The 25,573-nt window shown below is 52.4% G+C and overlaps 1 protein-coding gene across 1 annotated transcript; it reads right to left on the bottom strand.

The window, feature by feature from the left end:
* Positions 1–1,728: 1,728 nt before the first annotated feature.
* Positions 1,729–24,131, bottom strand: CACNG8 (calcium voltage-gated channel auxiliary subunit gamma 8). Its single transcript, XM_030942358.1, has 5 exons — positions 24,071–24,131; positions 23,327–23,674; positions 6,548–6,631; positions 4,795–4,935; positions 1,729–2,527 (listed from the first exon to the last, which is right to left on the bottom strand). Exons 1-5 carry the CDS (start codon positions 24,129–24,131, stop codon positions 1,764–1,766), a joined length of 1,398 nt encoding a protein of 465 aa, XP_030798218.1. The 3' UTR covers positions 1,729–1,763.
* Positions 24,132–25,573: the final 1,442 nt, after the last annotated feature.

The following is a 25,573-nucleotide window of genomic DNA, read 5'->3' as shown; positions in this document are numbered from 1 at the left end:
TCCCAGCCCCACCTTGTACATCAGCATCCCAGAACTATCAGCACTGACCCCAATACATCATGCTTGTTCGCTTCCCCTGGTTTTTACCCAAGTTGTTCTTTGGCCCCACAAGCCTTTCTCACGCCCTTCATCACCCAGCAGATGCCCACTCATCTCTTCAAGACCCAGAATGGGCATCCTATTTTCCAGAAAGCCTCCTCCGAGTGCTGCCCACTCCTGGCAGTTGGTCACTCTGTCCATTGTGTGCCACGGTACCCACTGTGGTCCCCATTCCAGCACTGATTGCCCTGCCTGGATGGCAGTGTTCGATGACAATAAACTGCTTGAGAGCAGATCTAGAGTGTGTTTTACCCCTGGGTATCTGGATCCTAACACTTCCTGGTACCTTAGCAGATGGCCAAACATGTCAACGGGCGAGTGGCTGAATGAATGAGTGACAGACACATGAGTCTGTCAGCCCCAAGGCTTCTCCTGCACACCAGACACCATGTCTATGCTTCAGTATTTGTGTAATTATGTGCTTCCTCCCACAAGAGTGTGAGCTCCAAGGGCCAGTGCCCATGTTTTATGCTGTATTTCAGCATATCTCCACCTCTTACTCTTGCCTCCGAGTTCCTGTCTTCCCTTTGTACACCATTCATGTTAGGGTCCTGCTTAAACCCATTCCACGGCCCTCACCATCCCTAGAATAAAATCTAAACTCCTGGCCTATGAGTCCCTGCACAATCTGGCCCTGTCTGCGTCTCCAGCCTCACCTTGGTCCCTGCTCACCTGCCTCACTACCCTTCAGGCCTCGCTGCAAGCTCCTTCCTGCCCCCTGGCCTTTGCAAGTGCTGCTCCGCCTGCCACACTCCATCCCAGCTCCGCCCTGCTGGCTTCTTATCCTTTCACTGTCCACTGAAATCTCTTCCTCACAACTGGGTTAGGCTCCCTTGATGGAGCATTTCATAGCATCTCATTTCTCCTATAGCCTAACTGTAATTTATTGTGTATGTACATGATCGATTAATGCCTGTCTCATGCACAAGATGTTTACTCTATGAGATGTCGGGACCCCTGGCTGTTTTCCTGCCTCCTGCACGCTGAGCACGGAGCACAATGCGTAGCTTTTTAAGGCGCACAAATAAATTGCGGGTAATGAATGAGAGAAGAGGCCCTTTCTGTGCCTCGTTCGTGTCCCCTGCTCCAATGCCTTCTTATGTACCCGTGCCTGGTACACAGTAGGTGCTTAATAAACCTTTGTGGAATAATGAATGAAAAAAATGAATGAATGCCCGCGTCCAACCCTTCTTTCTGCCTTTCTGCGTCCCTTAGCTGTGTCTCTTTATATAGGGCATATATATAGTTTGTGGGTGTAACTATGTATTTGTGTATTATGGGCTCCTCTCCAGGAGTTGGGCTGGGCTGGGCTGGGAGTCCCTCCCTCCCCTCCCCGCGCCCCGCCACCCCATGCACACAGCAAAACGTGAAAAAGAAAACATCTCGAAACTGCAAAAAACACCATGGCCCTCCCCCTCCCCAGAGATCCCACAAAAAAATAAAACACGACGCTCCCTCACAGCAGCCCCCTCCCTCCCCTGCCCCCTCCCTCGGGGTCCCTGCTTCGGAGGGGGAGGAGGGCGGGGAGGGCGGGCGGGGGGCGGGCCCAGCAGTCTCCAGCGCGCTCACAGGGGAAAGCGGGGGCGCCCCCGACCCCGGCAGCCTCGATGCACGCGCGCCCGCGCACGCGCCCCGGACACGCCCCTCGGCTCTCCCGCCGCGCCCTACACAGGCGTGGTTTTCCTGTTGAGCGTGTTGGTGTTGGAGGCGGCGGCCTCCTTGGCCAGGGTCCCGGGGGCGGGCGCGGCGGGCGCGGGTGGCGCGGGCGCGGGCGCGGCGGGCGGCCCGGTGACCGTGACCGTGACGCCGCCGCCCGCCTCCTTGGGGAAGGCGTTGTGCAGCGTGAGGAAGCCGGACGCCCCCCCGCGGTCCCGCTCGGCGCCTGCCCCGCCGCCGCCGCCTCCGCCGCCGCCCCCGGCCGCGCCGCCGAACGCCCCCACGGCGCCGCCGCCGCCGCCGCCGGCCCCCGCCAGCCCCGCGGCCACGCTGCCCTTGGAGGGGTCGCGGCTGAGCGTGTACATGGAGATGTCCGTGGAGGCGAAGCCCGGGCCCCCGGGGCCGCCGGGAGACGCGTCCCGCGACGGCGACGGCTCGCTGGAGCGGGAGCTAGAGCGGGAGCGGCGGCGGTAGCGGAAGCGGTAACTGGGCAGACGGAGGATGGCCGAGGGGCCGCTCCCGCCACTGCCGCCCGCGCCCCCGCCGGCCTTGAGCAGGTCCGAGCGAGACTGGCAGTGCGCCTCGCGGCTGCGCTCGATGTAGATGTTGACGGCCAGCACGCCGATCACCTCGGCCAGGATGAACGACAGCCCGCCGAAGTAGAAGGACCAGCCGTACGAGTAGTGGTTTTTCTTCTCCTCGTCCCGCTTCGGGCCCGGCTCGCCCGCGTTGGCCGAGATGTACACGATCACGCCGATGATGTTGCTCAGGCCTGGGCGGGGACGGTCAGACGGGAGCCTCGAGGCCACCCCCGGCCCCTCCCCGGTCCCCGGCCCCTGCCCCTCTGCGCCAGCGGGCCTAGGCGCCACCCCCAGGCTAGACCCCCGAGTGGGCTAGACCCCCATCCTGGATCTGGCTGACCCAAGTCCTGCCGGAAGTGAACACAACTCCCCGCCGGATACTCTAGGCGCTGCCCTGCTGGTCTAAGCTCCAACCCAAAGGGCTCAGGCCCACTCCTAGCTAGCCCAGGCCTCGTCTCTGCTGGTCTAACCCAGCCCCGGCTGACCTAAACTCCATCCCCCGGTGGTGTAGGGCCGCCAGTGGTCCAACTGCATCATGCGTGGTCCTGGCCCCGCAGGCTCAAGTACCCCCTCAGACGGTCTAAACTCCACCCCAAGGTGGGCCAGGCCCTGCCCTGAATGGTCCAGACATGGCCCTGGATGGTCCAGGTCCTGCCCCCAGATAGCCCAGGGCCCACCTCTGCTGGTCTAACCCAGCCCTGGCTAGTCTAAACTCCACCCCCAGGTGGTCTAGGACCCCAACTGGTCCAGGCAACACCCTAGATGGTCCTGGCCCTGGCTGGTTCAAGTCCCATCTCAGATGGTCTAAACCCCACCCCCAGGTGGTCCAGGCCCTGCCCTGAATGTACAAGACAGGGCCCTGGATGGTCCAGGTTCTGCCCCAGGATAACCCAAGCTCCACCTCTGCTGGTCTAATCCAGCCCTGGCTGGTCTAAACTCGGCCCTACGTGGTCTAAGACTCACCCCCAGATGGTCTGGGCTGCCCCCACATGGCATAAACCCCACTCCTCTAGCTAAGGTCCCACCTCTGCTGGTCTAAACCCCAACCTCTCTAGTGGTTAACTCCACCCCAAGTGCTCCAGGCCCCACCCCTAGGTGGCCTAAGCCCCACCCCTAGCTAGTCCAGGCCCTGCCCTGACTGGTCTAAAACCCACCTTTGATGAGTTTACAGCCCCTGCCCTGGTTAGCCTAACTCCACCCTTAACGTTATAAACCTGGGTTTTTCCCAAGCCCCGTCCCTCTGCTCCTTTGAACTCTGTTAATGATGTCATCCTGCTGTGACCAGGCCCTGCCTATCACTTATCTAAACCCTCTCTTCGTCAAATAATTCCTGGCGGAGTTTCCATTCTAGGCCCTCCCCTGCTGGTCAAAAATTTGCCCTTAATAAAGCAGGCCCCGCCTTCTACTCTAGGCCCCACCTCCAGCTTACCAAACCCCGCCCCGTGCGGATCTTGGCCAGGGTCCTCCCGGGTCCCAGGTCCAGCTACTCCGGATTTTCAGGTCCTCCAAGCCCCACCCTTTGCAGATCTAGACCCACCCCCAAAGCACACCCTGCTCTTCCAATATGCAAAGCCCTCCCTCTTCTCTGTATTCTACTCCAAAAAAGCTCTGCCCCCTGGAATTTCCCAATGCTACTCATACGGGGTAGAAAGGGGGTCTTACCCCTTAATTACGTGCCTCTTAAGTGTTCCTGTCCTAGCTCTCTGCTCCTCTAGGCCCTAGCTCTTGAGACGGCCAATCCCAGGTACTGACTGGCTTTGATCGGCCTCTTGCTTCAATCAGTCAGGTTGACTCTTTGTGTCCTTAAGGACATAACCCCTCCCCCTTTGGCTTTTCCAGGCATCACCCTGTCTTTTCTAGCCTCTCCTTCTCCAAATGGTAACGGGCAAGGGCCGATTCAGTCTCCCTTGTCCAGCCCCTTTAGTTTCCACTTCCCGGCCCTGGACGGTTTCCCAGGACCAGCCCCCTCTTGGATCCACCAAGGTCTCCAAAGGCCAGCCCCTTAAAGCAGGCTCCTCATCCGCGCCCAGATCACTTTCTACCTCTCCTGGGCCCGCCCTCCAAGGCCCAGCCCCGCCTCTCTATCCTCAAGAGCCCAGTTGTGTCTCAAGATCCCACCCCCTCCCCCAGCTCCTCCCCTTCCGTCTCCAGGACGGCGGGCTAAGGATCCTAAGCGCCTGGCGTCTTACGCGCTAGACACCTGTCTCTGTCGCTTCACTCCTCCGAAGGCGTCGCGCAGACTACACCCACCTTACCCAGCGGGTGGCGATGGAGCTTTGGGGACCGCCTAGGAAGGCTCCGGACCCCCGGGGGTGCTCGGGGCAAGGTGGCTTTGCAGACACACACACGCCCACGTGCACTCACACACACGCGCGCGCACATGCACTCGCGCGCGCGCACACACACACGTGCGCGCGCAGGTGGGCCTCCCCGGTCGCCCCCTCCCTCTGCCTCTCACCTGCTGCCACGAACAGGATCCCTGCGCCCAGAATGATGTTTCTCTTGGACTTGTAGACCCGGGAGGCCGCCACGCACACGCCCCCAAGCAGCAGCAGGATGGCGCTAAGGATTGGGAAGATGCTGGAGGCCCGGACAACTCCTGCGGGGGAGGAAGGAAAGGAAAAGGAGGGAGAGCGAGGGGATCAGACGCGGCCCCCTGCGCCCCCTTCCCGGCCCCCCATCTCGCAGCACCTCCCACCAGTTATGTGATTCTTCCTCTCCGGCTGTGTTCTGGTTTATTTTACTGTTGCCTCATTCTCTCTCCTGTTTTTAAAATTTCTCTATTTCTCGGTCTGATTCCCTCTCCCTCTTTTTCTTTGTCTTTTTCTTTCTTCCTCGGACTATTTTTCTCTCTCCTGGAATATCTTTCCCCCTCTTTGTTTATCGAAATCACTCTCCCTGTTTTTCTCCCAACTTCTCCATGGATCCTCTCTCTTTCTTTCTCGTCCCTCCCTTCCTCTCGTTTGCGAATTTCTTTCTCCATATTCCGCAAATCACTTACTACCTCTCTCCACACCCCTCCCATTTTCTGCCTCGCTTCATCTATCTGAGTTTCTCTCTCTCTCTACATTCCTTCCTCCCTCCTCCTCCTCCCTTTTCTGCCAGGCTGAATCTACTTCTGAGTTTCTCTTCCCTTCTTCTCCTCCCGCCCCACCCCCCTTGTTTTATTGCCTGGCTTCATCTATATTTCTGGGTCTGTCTCCCCTCTCTCCTCTTATCTCCTGGGCCTCATATGTCTTCATAGGTTCCCCCCCCCAACACCCCAGTTTTTCTGCCTGGCCTTATCTGTCTTCCTAGGTCTCTCCCCCACTTTTTCTCCTGGCCTCATCTGTCTTCCTAGCCCCCCGCCCCTAATTTTTTCTGTCTGGCTTCGCCTATCTTCCTAGGTCTCTCCTCCGTCTTTTTTTTCTGCCTGACCTCATCTGTCTTCCTAGGTCTCTCCCCACTTCACCCCGCCCCTTTTTTGGCCTGGCCTCCTCTATCTTCCTGGATCTCTCCCCTCCTTTAATGCCTGGCTTCCTCAATCTTCCAGATTTCTTTTTCTCTCCACTCCCTTCCTCTCCCTTCCTCCCCCCCTCCCTCCCCACCCCCTTTTAGGCCTGACTTCGTCTATCTGAGTCTTTCTCTTTTCCTCCCTCCCTTCTTCCCCTTATCTCTCTTCCCCCCAACCCCCCGCCCCCTTCAGCCCCCCTTCTCTCTTTCCTGCAGTCCTTTCTTTCCACCCACTCCTAAAACCCCAGGCAACCAGATTTTGCGATTTCGGAGCCTGGCTGAGGCCGCAGCCAATCATCATTTAGGATTTGCCGCGTTCTCGGGGTAGCTACCAATGGAAACACAGGCTTTCCCAACCGGCTCCAGGGAGTGGCCCGTCCCCACCGGAGATTGCCCCATAGCCCTCCTGCGCTGTGCCCAATGCCAGCCCAGGATTCCACAACCAGTCACGGCGCAGAGTCGCCGCGAGGGCCAGAGAGAGCAAGGCGGCCAATGAGCGCTCAGGATCCTCCCTCTGCCCGCCCCAAGGTGAGAGGAGGGGGCGGGAGCGAGATCACTCAGCCAATCGGGGACCAGAGGATCTCACTATCTGGACTCGGATTGGCTGGGAGGCTAACCTCGGCGTGTCGATCCAAGTGCCTTCTCCCGGCGCCCACCCCGACGCCCTCAGACCCCCCGATTTGACCCACTCCCCACTTCTATCCCGGACCCCCACGTACGGAGTAGATACTCCGCGCTGTCGTGGTCGTAGTCCGTGTCCTCCGGGAAATGATTGATCTTCACGCAGACGCCTCTTTTCAACCCTGGAGGAGCGGGGAGGGCAGTGGTGGGGGTGGATACTTCAGGGTTGGGGGCGGGGCAACCCCACTGACAACCGACCCTGCCCTTCCCCAAATCCCTTCTCTCTCTGGGCAGCTTGGGAGACAGCAAGTACCGGCTCCTGAGCCCGACTCGTGATATGGGACAAACTTTGAACTTCTGTGGTCTCCGTTTCCCCGCCTGTTAAAGAAAAGAAGAAAAGCAAGAAAAAAACCCAAAGTCTAACGTCCAGCACTCACTGGAAGGCCACAGGACCTTGGCCCTGTAAGCTGGGCTAAGTTGCTCCAGCACTCTGGATTTCCTGCTCCCACGTCTATAAGAAAGAGGGTGTTGTTGGCTTCAATAATAGCAGGGCGCTTCCCACCTCTCAATTGGTTGAAAAGTCTGGAAATGCGTGGGGGAAAAAAAAAAAAAACAAGCAAAGGGATGCGGAAGCGGGTGAGGACTACATTTCCCATGAGACCCCGTGAAGTCTGGAGTCCAGTTGTGAGAAGAGCAGTCGCAGTGGATCATGGGAGTTGTAGTCTCCAGTCCTGTAGGGGTGGAGGGGAGAGAGAGGGAGAGAGCTTCCAGTCTCTTTCTGCAGGGAACCTGGAAACTTCTGGAGAGAGATGGAGTGGTTGAAGCAAGCAGAGGTGTGTGAGGGGTGGAGTATGCCTCTAGGGGTCATGCATCCTCATCTCCTTCCCCTCCTAAGATGCCCATCCTCAGCTATTTTCTCATCCTTGGGAACAGCTAATGTTTTACTACCTCTAGCACATAGCTGGAGAAAAAACTAAAAATATAAATATAAATAATGTAGTTTCCTCAACTGCGCAGTTCTGTCCAGTTCTGCAGGCCTGTGCCCATGCTGTGGAACATTCTGCTCACATTCTTTGCTGATGTAGTACTTTACCTGCAGCGGGCAGCTCAGGAGGCACCTTCTTGAGGAAGCTTTCCCTAGACACAGACACATATGCACACTCATTCCTCCCACCAAACTTGTGTCAGTTTCCTGCTCTGAGGTGCCCCGCAGGACATGCATTAGTTGATAGATGATCTTCTTCGTCCTTGGCAAGCTGGGAGTTCCTGGAGGGGATAGGGCATGGGAGTCGGATTCCTCTGTGTGTCCCAGCATTTCTTGGCACTAGGCCTGGAACACGGGAGACCTCAAGAAATGAGGGTTGAGGCCAGGCACGGTGACTCACACCTGTAATCCCTGCATTTTGGGAGGCCAAGGGGGGTGGATCACTTGAGATTGGGAGTTCAAGACCAGCCTGGCCAACATGGTGAAAACCTGTCTCTACTAAAAATACAAAAATTAGCTGGGCTTGTTGGCGGGTGCCTGTAATCGCAGCTACTCGGGAGGCTGAGGCAGGAGAATCGCTTGAACTCAGGAGGTGGAGGTTGCAGTGAGCCAAGGCCGTGCCATTACACTCCAGCCTGGGTGACAGAGTAAGACTCTGTCTCAAAAGAAAAAAAAAAAGTGAAAGAATTGAGGGTTGAATGAAGAATGAATGAATGAATGGATGAATGAATATAAGCATAGCAGAAGGTGAGATCAGAGGCAGACCATGACCAGCAAAGGAAAGTAGGGGAAAGAATAGGCACAAAGGAGGAACTGGAAAGAATTAATATAAGGGAGTGAGTAATATTGCCAAGAGCTAATGTGCGTTGGGTGCTTCCTAGGTGGACCAACTCATTTGATGGTCCTAAGAGTACTGTGAAATAGATCATGTGGTTTGTGTCCTGCAGTGGCCAAATGTTAGGTATTGGAGTGTCTCCATTTTTTTCATTTTTTATTTTTTATTTTTTGAGACAGGGTCTCCCTCTCTTGCCCAAGTTTGGAGTGCAGTGGCACAATCTCAGCTCACTGCAACCTCTGCCTCCTGGACTCAAGTGATCCTCCTGCCTCAGCCTCCTGAGTAGCTGGGACTACAGGCTTGCACCACCATGCCCAGGTAATTCTTGCATTTTTTGTAGAGACGGAGTTTCTCCATGTTGCCCATTTTGCCCAGGCTGGTCTTGAACTCCTGATTTCAAGTGATCTACCTGCCTCAGCCTCCAAAAGTGCTGGGACTACAGGTGTGAGCCACTGCGCTGGCCTCCACCACTTCCTTATTCTGTGTCCTTGCTGGTGTTAATTTAACATAGGCCAGCTTGCTTCAGTTTCCCCAGCTATAAAATGAAGAGAACAGGACCTACTACCTCATGGGACTGATATGAGGGATTGGGTCTAGGTGGAGATTTAGCACTTTGCCTTGAACACAATTAAGTGCTCAGTTGATAGCAGCTGATATATGGCACCCATTACCCAAACGTGGAAACTGAGGCACAGAAAGGGGTCATCATTTCACAGCTGATGGTGGCAACGAAAGTCAAACACACATGATGTATGTGAGCATCTGGGCTGTTCAACACTGTATTACCAGCATCTAGAACAGTGCCTAGTGCATACTGAGTGCTTAATAAGTATTTTTAATGGAAGAATGATTGAATGGGCCAAGTGTGGTGGCTCACGTCTATAATCCTAGCAATTTGGGAGACCAAGGTGGGTGGATCATCTGAGGTCAGGAATTTGAGACCAGCCTGGCCAGCATGGTAAAACTCCATCACTACTGAAAATACAAAAGTTAGCCAGGTGTGGTGGCATACGCTTGTAGTCCCAGCTACTTGGGAGGCTGAGGCAGGTGAATTGCTTGAATCTGGGAAGCAGAGGTCGCAGCGAGCTGAGATTGTGCCATTGCGCTCCAGCCTGGGTGAGAGCAAGACTCAGTCTCGAAAAAGAAAAAGAAAAGAATGATTGAATGGGTCCACAAGCGCATAAAAAGACGCTCAATTTCACTAATCATTGGGGAAATGCAATCAAAACCACAATGAGAGACCATCTCATATCCTTTAGTATGGCTACGATTAAAAATAAGTAAAATAGGCTGGGTGCAGTAGCTCACACCTGTAATCCCAGCACTTTGGGAGGCCAAGGTGGGTGGATCACAAGGTCAAAAGATCGAGACCATCCTGGCCAACATGGTGAAACCCCGTCCGTACTAAAAACACAAAAATTAGCTGGGCATGGTGGTGTGCGCCTATAGTCCCAGCTACTCGGGAGGCTGAGGCAGGAGAATGGCATGAACCCGAAAGGCGGAGCTTGCAGTGAGCTGAGATCCGGCCACTGTACTCCAGCTTGGGCAACAGAGCGAGACTCCGTCTCAAAAAAATAAAAAATAAAAAATAAATAAATAAATAAATAAATAAATAAAGGGCTGGGCACAGTAACTCACGTCTGTAATCCCAGCACTTTTGGAGACCAAGGCGGGTGGATCACGAGGTCAAGAGATCGAGACCATCGTGGTCAACATGTTGAAACCCTGTCTCTACTAAAAATACAAAAATTAGCTGGGCATGATGGTGTATGCCTGTAGTCTCAGCTACTTGGGAGGCTGAGGCAGGAAAATCGCTTGAACCCAGGAGGTGGAGGTTGCAGTGAGCCGAGATCGTGCCACTGCACTCCAGTCTGGGTGACAGAGCGAGACTCTGTCTCAAAAATACATTAATTAATTGAATAAATAAATAACACCTGTTGTGAAGGATGTGGAGAAATTGGAACCCTTGTGCACTGCTGGTGGAAATGTAAAATGGTGCAGTGGCTATGGAAAACACTATCAAGGTTCCTCAAAAACTAAAAATAGAATCATCATATGATCCAGCAATGCCAGTACTGGAGATAGACCCAAAAGAATTAAAAGCAGGGACTCAAATAGATATTCATACACTCGCGTTCATAGTAGCATTGTTCACAATAGCCAAAAAGTGGAAACACCCCAGTGCCCGTTGACAGATGAATGGAGAAACATGTGCTCTATACATACAATGGAATATTATTCAGCCTTTAAAAGGAAGCCAATTATGATACATGCTATAAACATAGATAAACCGTGAAGACATTATGCTCAGTGAAATAAGCCAGTAACAAAAAGACAAATACTGTGCTATTCCACTTATATGAAATACCTGGAATAATCAAATTCATAGAGACAAAGTATCATGGTAGTTGCCAGGGCTGGAGGGTGGGAGGATGTGGAGTTATTTAACAGGTACTGAATTTCCGTTTTGCAAGATGAAAAGAGTTCCAGAGATTGGTTGCACAACAATGTGGGTGCACTTACCACTACTGAAATGCATACTTACAAATGATGAAAATGGTAAATTTATGTTATATATAATTTACTACAATTTTCAAAATGAATGAATGAATGAATGAGTGAGTGAGTGAATGAATATACAACTCCCACGTACGAACTCTTACCCACCAGCACCTCCACCATGGTGTGGTAGGTAAGATGACAAGCTCAATGTTCCTTCCTTCCTCCCTCCCTCCCTTTCTCTCTCTTCTCTCTCTCTCTCTCTCTCTTTCTTTCTTTTATTTTTTTTGAGACGGAGTCTCATTCTGTCGCCCAGGTTGGAGTGCAATGGCTTGATCTCGGCTCACTGCAACTTCCACCTCCTGGTTTCAAGCCATTCTCTTGCCTCAGCCTCCTGAGTAGCTGGGATTACAGGAGTGTGCCACCACGCCCAGCTAATTTTGGTATTTTTTGGTAGAGACGGGGTTTCACTGTGTTAGCCAGGATGGTCTCGATCTCCCGACCTCAGCTGATCCTCCTGCCTTGGACTACCAAAGTGCTAGAAGTACAGGGGTCAGCCACCTTGTCCAGCTTTTTTTTTCTTTTTTTTTTTTTCTTTTTTCTTTCTTTCTTTTTCTTTTCTTTTCTTTTCTTTTCTTTTTTTTTTTTTTTTTGAGACAGAATCTTGCTCTGTCGCCCAGGCTGGATGGAGTGCAGTGGCCGGATCTCAGCTCACTGCAAGCTCCGCCTGCCGGGTACACGCCATTCTCCTGCCTCAGCCTCCCAAGCAGCTGGGACCACAGGGGCCCGCCACCTCGCCCGGCTAGTTTTTTGTATTTTTTTAGTAGAGATGGGGTTTCACCAGGTTAGCCAGGATGGTCTCGATCTCCTGACCTCGTGATCTGCCCGTCTCGGCCTCCCAAAGTGCTGGGATTACAGGCTTGAGCCACCGCGCCCAGCCCACTTTTCCTTTTTTGTTTTTTAGAGATGGAGTCTTGCTCTGCTGCTCAGGCTGGAGTGCAGTGGCACCATCTCGGCTCACTGCAACCTCCCCCTCCCAGGTTCAAATGATTCTCCTGCCTCAGCCTCCCAAGTACCTGGGATTACGGGCACCTGCCACCACACCTGGCTAATTTTCGTATGTTTAGCAGAGATGGGGTTTCACCATATTGGCCAGTCTGGTCTCGAACTCCTGGCCTCAGGTGATCCACCCACTTCAGCTTCCCAAAGTGCTGGGATTACAGGTGTGAGCCACCGCGCCCGGCCTGGTTCCTCCTTTCTTGCATGGGATCATAGTAATTCTCTCAAAACATTCGTGACGATTAAATGAGACTGAGCATGTAAACCACAGGGCACACCGAATCGCTGAACAGGTTAGTGGTGACAGTAATAATAACTAGCTCTGACTGAGCACTAACCATGCACCAGGTACTGCTCCAAGTGTTTGACAGGTGGTTAATAACTCGCTCAGTCCCTCAGACAAACCCTCGGAGGTAGGCGGCAACAGCATCCTTGCTTTACAAATGAGGAAACGGAGGCATAGGGAGTTGAAGAAGTTCCCCAAAGTCCCGTTGCGGGTGAGTGATGGGGAGGAGTTTCCTTCCAGCACAGCTCAGTTTGGGAGGTGGGCATATTTAAGACAGTAGAGTCTGGTGGCTACAGGGGTTATTGATCGTGGGCTCTAGAATCCAACTCTCCGGACACACATCCCAACGCACCACTTCCCAGCTGCGTGGTTTTGCAACCTGATCATCCCTGGGCCTCTGCTCTCTCACAGGGAAATTGAGGACGGTAGTGTGACTTTAGAGGGCTTCAGTGAGATTTCAATGAAAGTTAGACACAGAAGGCCGGGCGCGGTGGCTCACGCCTGTAATCCCAGCACGTTGAGAGGCCAAAGCGGGTGGATCACGAGGTCAGGAGTTCGAGACCAGCGTGGCCAACGTGGTGAAACCCCGTCTCTACTAAAAATACAAAAATTAGCCAGGCATGGTGGCAGGCGCCTATAATCCCAACTACTTGGGAGGCTGAGGCAAGATAATCGCTTGAACACAGGTGGCGGAGGTTGCAATGAGCAGAGATCACACCACTGCACTCCAGCCTGTACAAGAGCAAAACTCTGTCTCAAAAAAAAAAAGAAGAAAGACAGAAAAAGAAAAGGAAAGGAAAGGAGAAAGGAAGGAAAGAAGGAAGGAAGGAAGGAAAGAAGGAAGGAAGGAAGGAGGGAGGGAGGGAGGGAGGGAGGGAGAGAGGGAAGGAGGGAAGGAAAGAAGAAAGACAGACAGGCACAGAAGACCAGGTGCAGTGGCTCACAGCTGTAATCCTAGCACTTTGCCAGGCTGAGGTGGGTGGATCACCTGAGGTCAGGAGTTGAAGACCACCCTGGCCAACATGGTGAAACCCTGTCTCTACTAAAAAATACAAAAAGTAGCCCAGCGTGGTGATGGGCGCCTGTAATCCCAGCTACTCAGGAGGCTGAGGCAGGAGAATTGCTTGAACCCAGGCAGTGGAGTTTGCAGTGAACGGAGATCACACCGGGTCACTCCAGCCTGGGGGATAGAGCAAGACTCCGTCTGAAAAAAAAGAAAGCTAGGCACAGAATACACAGTAGTTACGCCTAATGCCACCGATCAAGCTAGGAGTTTTTCTTGTGCATGGATCATGATGTCGTGATGTTGTGGCCCTGAGTCTCCTCCCAGGGGCATGTGAGGGTTAAGAGGCAGCTTTCTTGCAGTGCGGACACGTGGAGAACTGGGATCCAACCTGCTCTGCCCCTCATAGTGGGTGGTCCAGGCTGAGTCACTTCCCCTTTCTGGCCATCAGATTCCTACTAATAACACATTCCCCTGGCAAAATGGCGAGAGCTCAATAAGATAATAAGCCAGGCAAAGTTTTAGCACAGGGCCTTTGTGTGGTCAGCACTAATAAATAGGGCTGTGGGCCCAGACTCTTGAGTCCTGAGAGAAGACTTGGGGGTGTGACTGAAATCCCTGAGGAGGGGGCACAATCTGGGCTGTCCCATGCAGACTCCTCCAGCTCCCAACACTTGAAATGTGGCAATGGAGAGGTTCTGTGAGGGTCAAATATGTACTGGGTTTCAGACTCAGCGTGGGGAAAAAAGAGAGAGAGAGAGAGAGAATACATAATATTTCATTAATAATTTTTATGTTGATTACATATTCGAGTGATAATATCTTGGCTATGCTGGGTACCTGTTCCTTTTTATTTATTTTAATGTAGCTATTTTAATTTTCTTTTTTTTTTTGACAGGGCTTCGCTCTGTTGCTTAGACTGGAGTGCAGTGGCATAATCTCGGCTCACTGCAACGTCTACCTCCCGAGTTCAAGCAGTTCTCCTGACTCAGCCTCCCGAGTAGCTAGAATTATGGTTGCCCACCACCACACCTGGCTAAATTTTGTTTTTTCAGTAGAGATGGGGTTTCGCCATGTTGGCCAGGCTGGTCTCCAACTCCCGACCTCAGGTGATCCACCGGCCTTGGCCTCCCAAAGTGCTGGGATTACAGGCGTGAGCCACCGTGCCCAGCCTAAAAATTTTAACTATATATGGTCACCCGTGTTATATTTCTTTCTTGCTTGCTTTTTTTTTTTTTAATAGAGTCTTGCTCTATCACCCAGGTTGGAGTCCAGTGGCACAATCACAGCTCACTGCAGCCTCGACCTCCTGGACTCAAGCAATCCTTCTACCTCAGCCTCCCTAGTAGTGAGGACTAGAGGCATGTACCACCATGCCCAACTAATTTTTAATTTTTTACGGAGGTGGGGGGGTCTCCCTATATTACCCAGGCTGGTCTTGAACTCCTGGACTCAAGCGATCCTCTCACCTTGGCCTCCCAAAATGCTGGGATTACAGGCGTGAGCCACTGGCCCATTCTTTTGTTATATTTCTTTTTCCTTTCTTTTTTTTTAATTAATTAATTTATTTATTTGAGATGGAGTCTCACTCTGTTGCCCAGGCTGTAGTGCAATGGCGCCATCTCGGCTCACTGCAACCTCCGCCTCCTGGGTTCAAGTGATTCTCCTGCCTCAGCCTCCCAAGTAACTGGGACTACAGGCACCCACTACTACGCCTGACTAATTTTTGTAGTTTTAGTAGAGACAGGGTTTCACCATATAGGCCAGGCTGGACTCGAACGCCTGACCTCAAGTGATCTGTCCACCTCGGCCTCCCAAAGTACTGGGATTACAAGGCATGAGCCACTGGTCTATTGGGAGGTGCTTCCTATTGGAAAGTGCTAGAATTCCTGGGTTATCAGGGTGGAGGGGATCAGGGCTTGGTCACATTAGAATTCCTAATAATAGCGAGAAGAACAACCAGGCAACAACAACAAAATGCAACGCTATAATCTAGTTCTTCCTCTGTGCCTGCTAGTCTTTGAAATGCTTTTCTTATATTAGCTCATTGAATTCCTCCTTGGCCCTGTGAGTTAGGGACTATTAGGATTCTCATTTCCGCGATGATGGAATGGAGGCACAGCAAGGTTAAATATACAGCCAAGGTCACGAGGCTGGACGTGGCAGACAGGAGATAAAGCCAATCCGTCTGATTTCTCAGAGTTTGTTTCTTGTTCTTTTTCTTTAAGAGTAAAGTGGGGCCGGGCATGGTGGCTTATGCCTGTCATCCCAGCACTTTAGGAGGCTGAAGCGGGCAGATCATTTGAGGTCAGGAGTTCAAGACCAGCCTGGCCAACATGGCGAAACCCCGTCTCTACTAAAAATACAAAATATTAACTGGGTGTGGTGGCACATGCCTGTAGTACCAGCTGCTCAGGAGGCTGAGGCATGAGAATTGCTTGAACCTGGGAGGCGGAGGTTTCAGTAAGCTGAGATCGTGCCACTGCACTCCAGCCTGGGCAACAGAACAAGACTTCGTCTCAAAAAGAAATTTAAAAAAAAAAGAGTAAAGTGGGCCAAGGCAGGCAGATCATTCGAGGTCAGGAGTTTGAGACCAGCCTGGCCAACCTGGTGAAACCCTGTCTCTGCCAAAAACACACAAATTAGCCAGGCATGATTGTGGGCACCTGTAACCCCAGCTACTCGGGAGGCTGAGGCAGGAGAATCGCTTGAACTTGGGAGGCGGAGGCTGCAGTCAGCCAAGATCATGCCATTGCACTCCAGGTTGGGCGATAGAGAGAGACTCCATCTCAAAAAAAAAAAAAAAAAAAAGAGAGAGAAAGTGAAAGCAAATTTTTTTGTTTGTTTGTTTGTTTTTTCAATTGAGATGGAGTCTTGCTCTGTCGCCCAGGCTAGAGTACAGTGTCATGATCTCGGCTCACGGCAACCTCTGCTGCCTAGGTTCAAGCAATTCTCATGCCTCAGCCTCCCGAGTAGCTGGAGTTACAGGCGCTTGCCACCACCCCCGGCTAACTTTTTTGTATATTGAGTAGAGATGGGGGTTTCACCATGTTGGCCAGGCTGGTCTTGAACTCCTGGCCTTAGGTGGTCCACCTGCCTGGGCTTCACAAAGTGCTGGGATTACAGGTGTAAGCCACCACACCCAGCTGAAATCAAGTTTATTTATTTATTTATTTTTATTTTTTTATTTTTTTTTTTTTTTGAGACAGAGTATCGCTCTGCCCCCAGGCTGGAGTGCAGTGGCCGGATCTCAGCTCACTGCAAGCTCCGCCTCCCGGGTTCACGCCATTCTCCTGCCTCAGCCTCCCAGTAGCTGGGACTACAGGCGCCCGCCACCTCGCCCAGCTAATTTTTTTTGTATTTTTAGTAGAGACGGGGTTTCACCGTGTTAGCCAGGATGGTTTCGATCTCCTGACCTCGTGATCCGCCCGTCTCGGCCTCCCAAAGTGCTGGGATTACAGGCTTGAGCCACCGCGCCCGGCCGAAATCAAGTTTATTAAAGACAGTAAAGGAATAAAGAGAGCAGAGCAGCCTCTGAGCTTGTTTTAATCATTACATTCTACTGCATCTCTCAGACATACTCCAAAGGGAGATGGGGATTGAGCCCAAGAGTTCCCAGGGCACAGGGACTGCAGGAGGCAGTGACTCAAGGGGGACCCAGTTTCTACAGCCTTGGTGGGCTGAAAGCAAGTGGATTTGTTGCTTTGTTCTCCTACAAAACCAGACACACCTGGATTCAAATCCAGATGCTAGGCCAGGCATGGTGGCTCACGCCTGTAATCCCAATACTTTGAGAGGCCGGGGGTGAGAGGATTGCTTGAGCCCAGGAGTTCTAGACCAGGCTGGGCAATGTGGTGAGACCCCATCTTTAAAAATAAAACAAGCAAACAAATCAGAAACAAAAACAAATCCAGACCCTACTGCATATTAACTGTGTGACCTTGGGCAACTCACTTCACCTCTCTGAGCCTTCACTTCTTCTTTCAGAATGGGAGTAATAAAAGTACCAGCCGGGTGCAGTGGCTCACACCTGTAATCCCAGCACTTTGGGAGACCAAGGCGGGCAGATCACCTGAGGCCGGAGTTCGAGATCAGCCTGGTCAACATGGTGAAACCCCGTCTCTACTAAAAGTACAAAAATTAGCTGGGTGTGATGATGGGCACCTGTAATCCCAGCTACTCAGGAGACTGAGGCGGGAGAATTGCTTGAATCCGGGAGGTGGAGGCTGCAGTGGGTTGAGATTGTGCCTTTGCACTCTAGCCTGGGCAACAGAGTAAGAATCTGTCTCAAAAAAAAATTAATAAAAATAAATAAATAAAGTACCTACTTAGCAGGGTTATTGTGTGCATCCAGTGACAAATGAATGACAATTACAAAAACAACGGAGTCAGCCTTCATTCCTCCTCTCCTTGAAACACTAACTTCCTTTGGCTTCCAGGACATCCAAGGACCTGTTTTTCCCCAAACCTGTAGCCACTCCTTTCTCCACTCCTTTGATTGACTTCTCATCTCCGTCCCTTTTTTTTTTTTTTTCTCCGTCCCTTTTTTTTTTTTTTTTTTTTTTGAGACAGAGTCTCACTCTGTTGCCCAAGCCGGAGTGCAGTGGCATGATCTCAGCTCACTGCAACTTCCGCCACTGGGGTTCAAGGGCTTCTCCTGCCTCAGCCTCCTGAGTAGCTGGGATTACAGGTACACACCACCAAGCCCAGCTAATTTTTGTATTTTTAGTAGAGACAGGGTTTCCCCATGTTGGTCAGGCTGGTCTTGAACTCCTGACCTTGTGATCCGCCTGTCTCAGCCTCCCAAAGTGCTGGGATTACAGGCGTAAGCCACCATGCCCGACCATCTCCCTCACATTTTAATAGTGGACTGGCTGAAGGCTTAAGCCTTTAATGGAATTTTATAATTTGTTCTGATCTCTTCTCTTTTTTTTTTTTTTTTTTTTTTTTTTTGAGATGAGGTCTTGCCCTGTCGCCCAGACTGGAATGCAGTGGTACAATCACGGCTCACTTTAGCCTCGACTTCCTGGGCGTAAGCAATCCTCCCACTTAAGTCTCCTAAGTAGCTGGGACCACAGGCACACACCAGCACTTTCAGCTAATTTTTAAATTGTTTGTAGAGACGAGGTCTCGCTATTTTCCCCAGGCTGGTCTCGAACTCCTGGGCTCAAGTGATCTTCCTGCCTTGGCCTCCCAAAGTGCTGGGATTATAGGTGTGAGCCACTGCACCCAGCTGTCTCTTCTCTAAGTGACTCCATCCATCTAATTCATCTATATGATGATGCCCCTCAAACTGATATCTCCAGCCCAGTCTCTGGCCTCATACACTGTATCTTTAACAACTTAAATCAGTGGTCAGCAAACTACGGCTCACAGGCCAAATCCAGCTAAGAACGGGTTTTATGTGTTTTTAATGATTGAGAAAATATCAAAGAAGAAGATGATTTTGTGGCATGTGAAAATGACATGGAATTCCAAAAAAAAATTTTTTTTTTCTCAGAATCTCTGTTGCCCAGGCTGGAGTATGGTGACGTGATCTCGGCTCACTGTAACCTCTGCCTCCCAGGTTCAAGCGATTCTCCTGCCTCGGCCTACCAAGTAGCTGGGACTACAGGCACATGCCACCACGCCTGGCTAATTTTTGTATTTTTAGTAGAGACAGGTTTACACCATGTTGGCCAGGCTGGTTTCGAACTCCCGACCTCAGGTGATCCACCCGCCTCGGCCTCCCAAAGTGCTGGGATTACAGGCATGAGCCACTGCCCCCAGCGAAATTCAAATTTTAGTGTCCATAAAAGAAGTCTCATTGGAACACAGCCACACTCACTTATAGACTGTCTCGGTCGTTTTCACAAGTAGTTGTGATAGAGACTGTTCCACAAAGCCTGAAATCTTTCCTGTGTGGCACTTTATAGGACCTTTACTGTGCTGGCCTCTGTCCAGACGTTATCTGTGAATGGGCATCGTAAATTTAACATGCCCAGAACTGAGCCCCTTATCCCTCTCCTTCATAATACATTCGATAAGAGAAAATAAATAAAACAGCTGCTGTTTCATCTTAGGAATGGCTCCCCATTCTCAGGAGCTCAGGCCAAAGCCTTAGAGTGGTGATTCTCAACTCAGGGCGATTTTTATCCCCCAGGAGACAGTCGACAATGTTTAGACACAATTTACAATTTTGGTTGTCACGACTGGGAAGGGTGCTGCTGGCATCTAGTGGGAGAGATCAAGGCTGTTGCTCAGCATCCTACAACGTACAGGACGGCCCCCTCCACACTGAATTATCCACCCCAAAATATCAACCGTGCTGCGGTGGAAAAACCCTGCTTTGGAGGCGCCCCTGGCTCTTCTCTCATATCCTACAACTGCTCCATCAGCAATTCCTGCCCACGGTAGCTCCAGAATATACTAAGAATTCAAACAACTTCCCAAATGCTACGGCCCTCACCCTAGATGAGCCTCTTGTTGTCTCATTCGCCTTCCCTTTGGTCATTTGTCAACACAGCAGCAAGAGCCATACTGCAGAAATGTCAGTCAGCTCACGTGACTCCTCTGCTCAAGAACCTTCAACGGCTCCCGTCTCCGAATCTAAAGCAAAGTGCTTTCTGGGATGTATAAGAAGCTGTGAGGCTGGGTGCAGTGGCTCACACCTGTAATCCCAACACATCAGGAAGCTGAGGCAGGAGGACTGCTTGAGCTCAGGAGTTTGAGACCAGCCTTGGCAATATAGTGAGACCCTGTGTCTACAAAAAATGGTGGCATGTGCCTGAGTTCTAGCTATTTGGGAGGCTGAGGCAAGAGGACGATGGCTTGGGTTCAGGAGTTCAAGGTTTCAGTGAGCTATGGTCTTACCACTGCATGCCAGCCTGGGTGACAGAGCAAAACCCTGCTAAAAAAAAAAAAAAAAAAAAAAAACAGAACCTGGCCAGACATAGACATGGTGGCTCACATCTCTAATCCCAGCACTTTGGGAGGCCTAGGCAGACCAATCACTTGAGGTCAGAAGTTTGAGATCAGCCTGGCCAACATAGTGAAACCCCATCTCTACTAAAAATACAAAAATTAGCCAGGCGTGGTGGCGCACACCTGTGATTCCATCTGCTCGGGAGTCTGAGGTATGAGAATCGCTTGAACCCAGGAGGCCAAAGTTGCAGTAAGCCGAGATCACACCACTGCACTACAGCTTGGGTGACAAAGCAAGACTGTGTTTCAATAAATAAATAAATAAGGCCGGGTGTGGTGGCTCACGCCTGTAATCCCAGCACTTTGGGAGGCCGAAGTGGGCGAATCAGGTCAGGAGATCGAGACCATCTTGGCTAACATGGTGAAACCCCCTGTATCTACTAAAAAATACAAAAAAATTAGCTGGGTATGGTGGTGGGCACCTGTAGTCCCAGCTACTCCGGAGGCTGAGGCAGGAGAATGGCATGAAACCGGCAGGCGGAGCTTGCAGTGAGATTGTGCCACTGCACTCCAGCCTGGCTGACAGAGGGAGACTCCATCTCAAAAAAATAAAAAATAAAGTAAATAAATAAAATAACAATTTTTTTTAAAAAACCAGAACCTGTGGGAACCCTACGACTGCACCTCCTTCTACTACATTCCCCGCCACTCACTCTGCCCTGTTCCCCACCACTCACTCTGCCCCGGCCACGCTGACCTCTTACTGGCTCGATCAACACACAGCCACGCTCCCACCTCAGGGCCTCTGTGCCTGCTGTTCCTACAGTCTGAAGTACTCTCCTCCATCTCTTACTTCCTTCAGACCTGCACTCAAATGTCACCTGCTGGGGGAAGCTTTTCCTAGATTCCTTATCTACTTCCCACAGGGATCCCTGACACCTCCTATCCCCCGCCCCCAACTCCTTGTCCTCCTTAGCACTCAGTTCTGTCTAACACCCTAAATGTTGACTTTATTTACCTCCATCATTATCTGTCTCTACCTTAGAATATGAGATATACAATGAGAGGAGGTTTTGTCTGTTTTCCACTGCTGCAGCCTCAGAATCCAGAACAATGCCTGGCGCATAACATAAACTCAATAAAAATGGGACGTTGAATGAATGAATGAATGAATGGCATCCTTACTAGATGCCACGTGCTGTCCTAGGGGTTTCATGATGTAAGCCCTCACACTTGGCTCTACGCCTGGTACTTGGTCAGACCGGTGAATGGACATGAACTCAAACTTATACAAGAGAGGAAGAGAACATCACGAGAACCGTGGGAGGAATGGGAGGTGATATGGGGCGGATGGAGGTGACTGTGGGGAAATGGAGACCCCCCCCAGCTGCTGCTCAGATCCGGCCCATCATGGTCAGGGTAGAACACAGGCTTGTGTTAGATCTTCCGCTAGCTCAGAAGAAGCCGGAAATCAGAACTACAATGGGAAGCCTCCCTATTTTTAACTGTTGGCAATGGATTCAGATTTTGCTTTCAGTTTTAAACACTTTGTACACTAGACAGAGCGCATCTGCGCATCCTATCCAAGGGATTCGAGTTCTGCGCTTGGCTCTGCCCCTTTCTCAGCTGGGTGACCTTGGGCAAGTGACTTCACCTCTCTGAGCCTCAGTTTACCCATCCCCAACAGGGAGGTGGTCGTACCTCATAGGATTAAACAAGATAACGTTCCTGGCTTGTCGTGAGCACTCAGCAAAACAGAGGAAGAAGGGGCAGAAGAAATAGAGGAGGATGAAAAAGAGAAGCAAGAGATTTCAATCTTTTGGCGGAAGGGGGCATCAGAATGGCTGGTTCCACTCCTTCACATTGCAGACAAGGGCTGTGAGGCTGGGGTGCAGGGGGGAAGACAGTGGTCACACAGTGGGGCAGATACGCAGCAGGACTGGCACCCAGGACTCCTGCTTCCCAGTCCCACAGCTCCGTGATACTCAGGAAAGACATACTGATGCTAAAAGTGGGAGAGAGAAGGGGTTGGCACAGCAGAGGTCAGGAGTCTTGGAGAAGTAGGGGGAGTCGAGAGCCAGGGAGTCGAGCTAGGAGAGAAGCTGTGAGAGGGAGAACAGGACAGAGGAAAAGAACCAAGACAAAGATCTGAGGAGGTAGCAGGGGCAGGAGCGAGCAACCTTAACGTGAAGGCATGAGGCGTCAAGTCAGGAAGACGTCAAAGAAGGCATGAGTGGAGGAAGAGGAAGTGGAGCCCACTAAAGGAAAAAGGAGGAAAGGACCAGGATGGGAGGCTGGAGGGCATCCTGGTGGGAGAGACGTGGGAGGGGGCACTGATGGGGAAAGATGTACAGGAGGAGAAGCACAAGGCAGAAAAGAGAGAAGGTCATGAGTGAGGGCGAGTTAAGGCAGAAGTTTCAGGGGAGCAGCAGCCAAAGAGAAGGGGAAAGAGATGGAGACCGGAAACTTGGGCCATGAGTGGGGGCGGGAGAGGCAGGGGAATGCAGATGACCTGGGGGGAATGGCGGGAGAGAGAAGATGCCACGGGGCACGAGAGAGAGGAAATGAAGGGGCAGGTGGAGAGGAGGAGCAGGGTCAAGATGAACTGAGGGGAAAGAGGGAGAAAGAGGCTGCTGGGTGCAGAGGCTCACGCCTGTCATCCCAGCACTTTGGAGGTTGAGGCAGGAGGATCTCTTGAGCTCAGGAGCTTGAGACCAGCCTGAACAACAAGGGGGACCTTATCTCTACAAATAATAAAAAAAAATTAGCTGGGCACAGTGGCTCATGCCTGTGGTACCAGCTACTCAGGAGGCAGAGGTGGGAGGATGGCTTGAGCCCAGGGAGTCGAGGCTGCAGTGAGCTGTGATTGTACACTGTACTCCAGCCTGGGCGACAGAGTGAGACCTTGTCAAAAAAAAAAAAAAAGAGAAAAAAGGCACAGGGCAGAGTGTGGAAGAAATGAAACAGGAGAAGCCCAAGTGCTTGAGAGAGGGAAGAGGGAGGGGTGTGATGGGGCAGGGCAGGAGACACGGACGAGGGGAAGATAGGATAAGCGGGTTCAGTGTAAAGGCAGAGGGGCTGCAGAGGGACCAGGCAGAGGAATTCCGCAGGGTGCCAGGACGCAGGGAGGAGTGGGAAGGAAGGGAGAGGAGGTCAGGGGCGCGAGTGGGAAGCCGCAGAAGCCCCTCTGGCAGAGGAGGAGGGGTGCCCATGGGGGCCCCAGGATCAGGGAGAGGCAACCCCAGGAGGCTCAGGGTCTCTCGGAGGGGAGCGGCGGGGGCTGCAGGGAGGGCCGCCCGCACCCTACCTTCCAGGCAGCAGATCCTCCAGAGGCCCGAGTGCGTGAGGCCGCCGGGGTCCTTCTTCTCCGAGGCGCCGCCGCCCCCGCGGTGGGGGGTCCCGTCGTCGCCGGCCGTGAGGTTGGTGGTGTTGCAGATGAGGGCGCGCGTGTAGAGCCAGTAGTCGGTGCTGATGGCGATGGTCATGAGGCCGAAGGCGGCGAAGGCGCCCACCGTCGTCAGCAGCACCTGCACCCCTTTCTCGCACCAGAGGCCCCGCTCTTCGTTCCAGCGCTTCAGTGACTCCAGTTTGACCACGGGCAGCCGGGGGGCCGTGGGCCACCACCGGGGCAGCGGGGGCGGGGCCGTGCCGGCGGCTGGGGGGGTCACAGCGCAGGCAGAAGCGGGGGGCCCGGGGCCGGCGGGGCTGGGGAGGGGGCGGCGAGGAGGAGGCTGCGGCCGGGGAGGGGGTCAGAGCGCGGCCATGGTCGGCGGCTGGTGGAGGGCAAGGAGCGAGATCTCGGATTAGAGGAGAAGGCACAGGTACCTCCCCCAGTCCCCGCCCCCCCCCCCCCAAAATCCCTGCCTCAGCTCCAGAAACTCCTTCCTTCCACTCGGGTCTCCACTGCTCCCCTTTCTCAAAAAAAAAAAAAAAAAAAAAAAAAAAAAAAAAAAAAAAAAAAAAAAAACTCTCTCTACTCTTGTCTTCTGCCCAAGAAAGTCATCCCACCATCCCACTAACCCCACTCAGAGGAATCCCCACCACCGCTCACACTCGCAGCCCTCGCCCCCAGCCCCCGTTGGCTCCGCCCCAGTGGGCTCCACGGGCCTCATGGCATGGGAAGCCACCTGCCCCCCGTGATGCCAAGCCCCACCTCTCGTCCTCCCCAGGAGCCCCTGTTCGTTCCTCCTTCCTTAGAGACCCCCGCCCCATCACCATTCGGTTCCCACCAGTTCTCCCCACTCTTCCCCTGCAAGCCCCACGTCTCCACCTGCTAGAACCCTTCCCTGTCTCCCCAACTTTTCCCTGAACGTCTCCACAACTTAAGAAGCCCGAGTAGCACCACTTCCTTGGGAATAGCCTCCGCAAGCCCCTCCGGTCTGACTTTTGTCATTCCATCACTCCAAATGGTCCCCCACAATTTCCTCTCCTTAGGAAAAATAAATCTCTCAATCTGTCTTCAACCGAAAAGGAAACATTTAAAGGAGAAGAAGAAAAAGAAAATCCCAGCTGACCCTCACAGTTTGTGCAACTCAGAATAACCAGCCACCCTCAGCCAGTCTCCTCTCACTGGAAGCCCCCTTCCTGACTCCAGCAGCCTCCAGCACACCTCGAAATCCCTCGAGGACCTTAAACATTCGGATGCTTGAGTCCCACCTGAGAAAGTCCGACATGATTGGTCTGCAGTGTGGCCTGGGCGTCTAAGTTTTTAAAAGCTCCCTGGGAAATTCTAATGCACCCAACGTTAGACCCATTGGTTTGCAAGAGGCCCCCCTATCTCCAACCCATTCCCTCTCACAGCCCCCACTGTTTCCCCACAAGCCACTCACCCCCCACCCCATACTATGCCTGTACTCCAGGAAAACCCCCACTCTCTCTTTTGCTTTAGAAGAGACTTCCAAATCTTCCCCCCCCCCCCCCCCCCCGCCACCCTCCCCGCTACAACTTAAACGAACTCATGTCATAACCGTCGTTTTCTCCTCCATTAAGAAAAATTTCCTCCATGAGTTTCACGGCATTTTCTACTCACAAGAATGGCTTCCTCTAGACCCCAAATGTCTCTCCATTCAGGAGCATTGCAATCTCTGCCCAGCGCTCCCATAGCAGGGAGCACAGTGTACCTCCACTCTGCCCAGCATCCACCCACCCGCCCCTCTCCACTCACAGCAGTTCCCACTGCCTCCACATCCCCTCCTGGTAGCCCTTCACCATCACACAGGGTCTTCAGCACACAGTTTCCCCCACCTCGAGATCCCCCTCAACTCACTTGGAACCCCACGCTCTCTTCAACGTACCAGGAAGCATTCTCCCCAACTTCTCTCCCATCATATAGAATCCCCTTGACTCACTTCCTCCTGCTCCACCAGTAGAGCTCCTAGTTCTCCTCTGCCCAGGAAAATCCCCTCCGCAGGCCCCCACAGGCTTCCCTTCTTGGGAACGCCCCCCAGTACTCCCCTCTACGATTTCACCTGTACAGGAACACACACGGTAGCCCCTCATCTTCTTCCACATGCAGAAAGAGACCCCCAGTAGACTGGGTCCCTCCGAAAAATGT

This window comes from Rhinopithecus roxellana, chromosome 12 (assembly GCF_007565055.1).
Source record: "Rhinopithecus roxellana isolate Shanxi Qingling chromosome 12, ASM756505v1, whole genome shotgun sequence".
Lineage (NCBI taxonomy): Eukaryota > Metazoa > Chordata > Mammalia > Primates > Cercopithecidae > Rhinopithecus > Rhinopithecus roxellana.
The sequence above is the reverse complement of the archived record's forward strand: the minus strand, read 5'-3'. Positions and strand labels throughout refer to the sequence as shown.